The sequence below is a fragment of the Ascaphus truei genome, chromosome 8, assembly GCF_040206685.1.
Source record: "Ascaphus truei isolate aAscTru1 chromosome 8, aAscTru1.hap1, whole genome shotgun sequence".
Classification (NCBI taxonomy): Eukaryota; Metazoa; Chordata; class Amphibia; order Anura; family Ascaphidae; genus Ascaphus; species Ascaphus truei.
The window spans coordinates 67,024,512-67,033,059 of NC_134490.1; the positions used below are offsets into that span (position 1 = coordinate 67,024,512).

Below are 8,548 nucleotides of genomic sequence, written 5' to 3' on the forward strand. Positions count from 1 at the left end.
GTATATATATATATATATATATATATATGTATGTATATGTATGTATGTATGTATGTGTGTGTATATATGTGTGTATATTACACAAACTATGGTATTTAAATAATTTCTGTACAGCTAAGCAATATTTTTTTCAGTCTTGCAATCACAAAATAAGGTGCGTTGTGACCTGCTGTTTTGTTTGTATGTACTAATTGCAAAAATGATATAAACGGTTCCCCAAAAACACAAGTGATGTGTAACGTGAAAGCAATGCAAAAAGGTACAACAAAATGTCAACCAGTAAAGTATTTCCAGCTTCAGTTTTGTAATCTGGGCACCGTTTTCCTTGTCTTTAGGAAGCTTGTAATATCCCAGGGATTGGTAAGAAAATGGCTGAGAAGATTGAAGAAATCCTAGAGAGTGGGCACTTGCGCAAACTCGACCACATCAGTGAGAGTGTGCCGGTCCTGGAGATATTTTCAAACATTTGGGGAGCTGGGACTAAGACCGCTCAGACTTGGTACCAACAGGTCTGTACTATTTATACCAACGGTGGCCAACTCCAGTTCTCAACTGCTACTAACAGGTCAGGTTTTCAAAATATTCCTGCTTCAGCACAGGTAGCTCAGTCATTCTGCTTGAGCCACCTATGCTGAAGCAGGGATATCCTGAAAACCTGAACTATTGGTGGCCCTTGAGGACTGGAGTTGGCCACCCCTGATTTATACACTTAGCTTTTGCATGACTAAGGCCCGGACCATAGAAGGGTGAGGCGATCCGAGCCGTGCTGACGCTGAGGCTCGCCTGCTGAAATCTGGGCGATTTCATGCCCATACAGGCGAGCCAGCGGGCGCGATCGGAGCTGGGGGGAGGTGGTTGGAGGCGGGGCAGTGACGTCGCTGGGCCAATCGCCCGCGACGCACTGACGTCGACGTCACGGCGCCGACGTAACGGCGCCGTGACGTTGACACTGCTGTGCTGTGATTTGAGGTTTTCAGCCGACAGCGCGCTGAAAAACAGCTTGGCGCTCGGCTGAAAACTCCAACTCGTCAGCACGCCTGCGGACGCTCGCGTGAGCCCCTGCTCAAGGCATCCTCATTGAGGATGCAGGGGCTGAGCGTCCGCACGGCTCAGCACGGCCTGTCCTTCTATGGACTCGGCCTAAATGTATTTCTTCTTTGCATTTGTCCAAAGAAAAAGAAATGCATTTACTTTACCTTATTTCTGTTTAAAATGTCTCTATGTATTTATGTACCCAGTACAGGCTTGCTGAATCTATGTGCTTCATGTCAGCGAAGCGTCATCCTTTTTCCAACTCTGCTTCCGATACTACATACATGAGTCAGAAATGTCCCATAACTAAACATTTAAAAAAGCTGTTTTAATGTACGCATTGGAAGTTATGTCCGCATCATTGTTTGTGTTTTGGTCTGATTTGTTTCACAGGGCTTTCGAAGCCTGGACGACATTCGCACAAAGGCTAATTTGACCAACCAACAGACCATTGGACTGAAATATTATGATGATTTCCTAGACCGCATGTCAAGGGAAGAGGCTGGAAGGATAGAAGAAACTGTAAGCAATCTTGAAAATTCTAAACAAAAGAAGTTTATGTGGTAGGGCTTGAAATGATTACTCCTCACGGTGAGATGGCGTTACTAGTTGGGGTTTAAGCTTATTTTGTGATTGAGTAAAAGTACTGTAATGGTGGATTTAGTATGTTTTGCCCCATTTAAAGCAACAAGAGAGATGATCCAGGGCTCCACGGATTACTGAGTAATGAGTACCAGTCACTTGACAAAGGCCTAAGTGAGGCCGAAACGTTGTGTATCATGAATAAATTATTTTGCTGAACAATTAGTGGAACCCTGGATCATCTCTCTTATTGCTGCATATCTGGATTGCTGCAGATAGGCCATCCCTGAACCAGGAGCTCTGGCATTGTGCGCAAGTATCGCATTTTCCTTGCATTTATTTGCATTGTTTTGGTGTGATACACATCCACATACCTTTGCATATTGCCTTTGTCCCATTTAAAAACATAATTGGAGTAAACCTTGGTCCGAGCTGCCAAAGTACTACTAAAACATAACATTAAGTTACAGATGAAACCTATTTGAATTCCAATGTGTTACATTACATTTTAGTTGCTACTAGTGTATTGGTTGCTCCATAAACCTTCAAGCCATTTTCAACATAGGCGATCCACTCATATCAGTACAGTGCTTTGTCACAAATCTCTAGGAATGTCTTCTTGCGCCCGGATGGTAATATTTACCAGAAGACTTTCACTCCATGGGATTTATTCAGGGAGTTTGAGAGCTGGCGCATAAAGCCCGCTCCCTTCAATAGGCATACTGTGTCCTTCAGCTAGTGGGACTTTGTGAATAAGCCCCAATGTGTTTGTCATATATGCAACCAAGGTCGAGCACTTTTTAATATGGATGTTTATACAAAGCTCAGCAGCTCAGCTCTAACATAATAGATTGCCCATTTTGTTACTAAATAGCTGGCAACTTCCGAAGTACAACTTTTGGTAGTTCTTTGCCAATCCCGATTTTGATTGGGAGTAAGGTTAAGCTACATTTGTGATCTTTTGCTGGTGGGAATAGAACCAGAAGACACGATCAAGCTGTGCAGATAAACTCTGCTTGGCTATAGCTTTTGTTTTCTGGGTATTTGTGCCTGTGCATTCGAATTTCTTTCTTTTCTATTATTCGGTCACAACATTAATATATTCTGTTAAGAAAGGGTTTCCTCTCCCACAAGCTTCTATAAGAGCACAGCTCTTTGTAACGATCATCAGGACACAATATTTCAAAGACAGTCTGTTGGGAGAAAATGAAAGGCAGCAGAGTTAGCATGTTGCTGTTGAGTGACAGGATCCCTTGGGGTGTGTTAGAAGTGGCTGCTTTATGTTACACCTGCATACCCCATCACCGTGGAAGCATCGGTCATTGCAACGCTGTCACTCAGCCACAGAGCCTGACCTCGAAGAATGCGCACCACTATGGACCCCACTGAGAAACTTGTTCCCATGCGTATGATTAAAGACGAAAGACTCCCTTTACCCCCCCTCCCTCCTCCCTTTTTGTTCAAACACGGTTGTCACGTAAAAGATTTTCGGGAATGACTTTCCTATTTCAAATACTCTTTCTTCCTCCCCATCCTTTCAAAAGTCAACCAAGTTGTTGTGGCTGCTGCTGGAGGAGGAGTCATTGCCTATTGTTGTTGTTGATTGGATTACTCGTCCTGGGTCTCAAGGCCCCTCTGGGAGCTGCACAAGAGAAAGAAGGGGATTAAGGGATTAGCCACTGTCCTTGCTGTATGTCACACCAAGATCTGAGGGGGTTTGCACTCAATTGCAGTGTAGCAGGTCTTCAGAAATCTTCATTAAAAAAAAGAGAGACAAAATATGCATTAGAAAAGAGCCCTGACCTCTCTAAGCATGTCACTGGCATACAAGACAGAATTAATAGGTTTATTCTCCTAATGAAAGATGATCCTTAATTGTAATGGGCAGATAAAGAAAGATACAGATAAAGTGGAAAGCAACGTCATTTACATTATCTTAGACCATTTGTAAGTATTTTCGTGCTAAAATAACACAAGATTATTTCCCTCTTTCGGTATTTTCATACTTTTGTACTGAATATTATACAGTATTCCCACTTTTCTATGTGCCTTATATATAAAAAATAAATCAGCGTGAATCCTCCTTGAACATACTGAATTTCTACCTTGCATTAGACTGAAGGTACCATTTTAAAGCAAAATTGCAGAGAGAATATCCTTTTTTTATATAATATTTTCTGAATTTGCACTTTTTGCATTACTTTTGGCATATCGGCAATGTTTTTATTTATTTTCTTATTGTCTTGTTTAAGGTTGTTTTACGTTAATTGTTGCTGGAACACCCATATAATGTAATCTATTATTTACTCTGTGCAGTTCAATCTGTACATTAAAGTTCATTTTATGGGGTGCAGTACATGGTGTTTATTACAATACTGAAAACTAAGCATTAAAGGCTCAGATTTAGTAACGGGTGCTAAACTTTAACATGATTTATCTCAGATTCACATGAGCGGGAGATAAAGTGGGCTAAAGCTTAGCATCATCTAGAGAATCTGGGCCATAGTGTTTTTGCCCTAGAAGTTGGATAGGGCTTAACTGTGTCTGACTAAGGATATTGTTTTCTTTAGTAGCTGGAAATTCAGGACCGATCCTTTGTGTGACAAAACTGATGGCAGATAAATCAAGACAATACAGTAAATTAACCTTCATAACATTTGCTGTCTCTTTAAGGTCAGAGACGTGGCCCAAGGTATAAATCCTGATCTAATGACTGTGGCGTGTGGCTCTTTTCGTAGAAGAAAACAGACCTGTGGTGACGTGGATGTTTTAGTGACCCATCCTGATGGAAAATCTCATAAAGGAATCTTTAGCAAACTTATTGATGGTCTTAAGATGCACAGTAAGACCTTTTTATTCATTACTCAATTGAGACATAACTTACCTTATCCACACTTTAAAAAGTAAAATTTTATGAATGGACTTAACACCATTTTCAGACTTATGAAATGTTTAAAGTGATCACACATCATATAAAAGAACACTGTTGGATCATATCTGTACTTGTATATAAATCTGACTAATCTGTGCATAACATAGTACCGTACAAACTGTAATCTTAGCTGTGTTCTAATGATGGTGTACTGGTTTAATGGTTCTTTATGTTATCAATAGCAAGTTTTGAACTTCTGTTATTCACTGGATAAAATACACCAGTGCATAGAAAATGACTGCTTAAAAATGCACAAAAAATATGAAGACTGTTGAAGTCACATTTACAATGACATCTTTCAAATTAAAAATATTTCTTCATAAGAACCTGATTTTATTTTTATTTTTTAAATAGGATTTCTAACAGATGATTTGGTGAGCCACGAAGAGAACGGGACCCAAAAAAAATACATGGGGGTCTGTTGCCTCCAAGGACCAGGACAAAGGCACAGGAGGCTGGACATTATAGTTGTGCCTTACGGAGAGTTTGCTTGTGCACTGATGTATTTCACTGGCTCTGCACATTTCAACCGCTCAATGCGTGCTCTGGCAAAAACCAAGGGCATGAGCTTATCAGAACACTCCCTCAACAAGGATGTAGTGCGCAATGGGAACGTGAAGGTCGGCACAGGTTATCCTATAGCAACTCCAACTGAGAATGATATTTTTGAGATACTTGGGCTTCCATTCAGGGAACCACATGAAAGAGATTGGTAAATTTGAAGGTTACCATTATTGAATGTGATAGACACAGCTTCCTTATAGCACATTATTCCTCCAGTAGCAAAAAAGGGGAATAGCCATCCTTATAACACAGGGCGTCCCTTTTAAAACAGACAAGGTGGTCTCAGACCCGGAGGGCAGGGTTTTAGCCGTTCACGGGAGGCTAGCTGGCTCAGTACTGATGTTAATAAATGTATATGCACCAAACTAAGGCCAAGCAGAATTCCTAAAAAAGGTCTTGCAGTCCATAGACCCTCAGTTACTGTCCTCCCTGATCCTAGGCGGGGACATGAACATGGTCGCCTCCCCGGAACTTGACAGATCAAACGCAGGGGGACAAGCGGGTTAATTTGTAAAACCGGCAAAAAATTTAGGGAATTTATAAGGGAATATGCCCTAACTGCCGTATAGAGGGCAAATCACCAGGGCCAAAGGGACTACATGTTCTACTCAAAACCACACCAGACATACTCCAGATTGGACTACCTCCTAGTCACCAACAATATTCTCAAAGCAACCTCTCAGTCTAATATCGGACCAATCACGTGGTCAGACCACGCCCCGGTGGAGATAAACCTATCACCCCCGTTTACTAGAAGCAATCTATATCAATGGAAGTTAAACGAGTCACAGTAGAACTACGCAGAAATAGCAGATAACTTAATTTTATCATTGAATGACTATTTCAATTTAAACAAATGATCGGTAGTCACCTTCAATGCTGTGGGAAGCACACAAGGCCATGATCAGAGGGGTGTTCATCTCCGTAGCCTCCCACAAGAAAAAAGCCAAACAAACCACAAGGAAATGGTGGATAAAATGAAAACAAAAACAAATCTAACACATCTAAGACGGTATAAAAATCCCTAATGGAGACAAGACTGGAGCTTAAAAAGATACAACTAGAGGAAGTAGAGAAAACATTAAAATGGTCCAACCAACAATATTATGATAAAGGGAATAAAGCAGACAGGATCCTGGCCAACAAGCTCAGAGGCGTAAAAACCAAAACATAAATCCCTGCTATCAAATGTAAAAACGGGTCAACCACATATGACGAACAAGAAATTGCCTGCGAGTTCTCTAGGTCCTTTGCTGACCTATATGACCTAAATCAGTTGGAAGGGCTCCCCCACCTCTCAAACTCTGAGACTATATCAAAATACCTAGACTCCGGTAATCTCTCGCAGATAACCGAAATAGAAAGAACAAACCTAAACCGCAAAATAATACCACTCGAATTAGTCAAAGTGATAAAGGACCTTAAATCAGGCAAATCACCAGGGCTGGGCGGCCTTTCAAACATATTACAAAAATTTCACCCACACCTCACTCCATACCTACTTGAGATGTATAACTCATTTCGAGAAGGCAAACTGATCCCAGATAACATGACTACAGCTAATATAGCAATCATTCATAAACCAGGCAGAGAACCCCTCCAATGCGGCCGTTACCATCCTATATCCCTGTTAAACTCATACATTAAAATATACAGCAAGATCCTAGCCAATAGGTTTAATCCAATATAACCAAGGATCGTCAACATAGATCAGGTGGGCTTTGTCTCAGGACGACAGGCTTCCAACAATACAAGAAAAATAGTCAACATCATAGAGCATGTCCACTCCACTAAAACAAAGGCAATCCTTTGCCATTCTATTGCCTTATATCTGCTTATATCTGCTTACATTGGCCTTTGTCTATGTATTGGCCTGTCCTGTTTTTATTTCATCCTGTGTGCTGTTTTGGACACTTGTGAGAGACTTTGTAAGACTGTTCAAACTTCCCTATTGAATCCACCACTGCTGCATCGTGGCACGCTGAGGGCACCCCAGCAAGCTGCGTTTTAACCTCTGTGCAGAGGATACACCTGCCGAGGTACAGGAGCAGCTTCATATCGGCCAGGAAGCAGGAGCGATTTCACCGAGCCCCAGTACCAGCTGCTGAACCTGGCTGCATGAAGGGAAATCCCCTTGGGAGTGAAAAGACTGACGTCCTGCCCCAGAATCAACTGAGCTGCAGCAGCAGAGGGAAGCAAGCACCTGAATCTACAGCTAACAGCTGCCGAGTGGTAAACAGTGTGATACATACTACATGCCTTTTGCCAACTTTTTTCATGTACGCAGATATATTACCCCCTTTTTAATTCTATAATATATTGTTGAATTTGCTTCACTATTTGGCGTTGTGCGCTGTTTTCTTTTGTTTCCAATCCTACTAGGCCTTGACGCAGAGAAGGCATTCGACAGAATAAAGTGGACATTCCTGGACAAGACCATGCAGTCCTTTGGTTTCTCATGACCATTTCTAGAAGGGGTCAGAGCCCTCTATCACTCTCCTAGAGCCCTAGTTAAATTACCAAGTAATAAACTAGAGACAATAACTATTAAAAATGGCACAAGGCAGGGCTGCCCCCTATCTCCCCTCCTCTTTGCTCTATCAATTGAGCCTATAGCCTCAAAGATCAGAACGCACCCAGACATTCAAGGAATAAACATAGGCGACAAGATATCGCTATTCGCAGACAATGTCATCCTAACCTTAGCCAACCCACTGATCTCTCTACCAAATCTGCTGAAGTCACTAGAGGAATATGGTGGGCTATCAGGATACAAAATTAACAAGGACAAATCGGAAGACTTGAACCTGTCCCTCCCAGATCCTGAGATCCAACTTCTTAAAAAAATAATTGAAGTTTAAATGACGACCAACTCATATTAAATATCTAGGGGTCAACATCACTAGAAACTACAAATCGCTCTAACAAAACAACTAACCCACATTATTTTACAACATTAAAAAGGACCTACTGAAGGGGAGAAGCATCAGATATCATGGTTTGGTAGGATAATCTCCATAAAAATGAATATCCTCCCCAGACTGCTATATTACTTCCAGGCCCTTCCAATTCATGTACCAAGAGAGGAACTAAGAGCCCTACAGAACCAAATCTTTGAATTAATCTGGCAAGGGAAAAGACCAAGGGTGGCTAGGTCAGTGTTGATGGCTTCCAGACCGAGGGGCGGAACGTGTTTCCCGGATATACTTCGATACTTCTATGCAGCACAACTACGCCAAATAGTCATCTGGAACGCTGACCCAGCCCAGGTTTGCTGTGTTGCAATCGAATCAAGCTACTTTCTATATTCTGACCAAGTTATGGTGTAGGTCCGATCGGGAGGTCGAGAGTGGTAGGGGGCGGGGTGCGGTGAGTGGGAGGTAAACCCGCATGCCAGACGCCAGGGCGCCCCAGTAGGGCTATATGCCCGCCAGACCC

The 8,548-nt window shown here is 42.0% G+C and overlaps 1 protein-coding gene across 3 annotated transcripts in view; it reads left to right on the forward strand.

The window, feature by feature from the left end:
• Nucleotides 1–5,475, forward strand: part of POLL (DNA polymerase lambda) — an 11,732-nt gene extending 6,257 nt beyond the window's left edge. For all 3 annotated transcript variants that reach the window (XM_075612425.1, XM_075612424.1, XM_075612426.1), the window contains 4 exons: nt 336–509; nt 1,426–1,554; nt 4,288–4,456; nt 4,901–5,475. In XM_075612425.1, the coding sequence (XP_075468540.1) occupies nt 336–509; nt 1,426–1,554; nt 4,288–4,456; nt 4,901–5,262 (834 nt within the window). In that variant the 3' untranslated portion in view covers nt 5,263–5,475. The remainder of the gene's footprint in view (nt 1–335; nt 510–1,425; nt 1,555–4,287; nt 4,457–4,900) is intronic.
• The last annotated feature ends 3,073 nt before the right edge of the window (nt 5,476–8,548 follow it).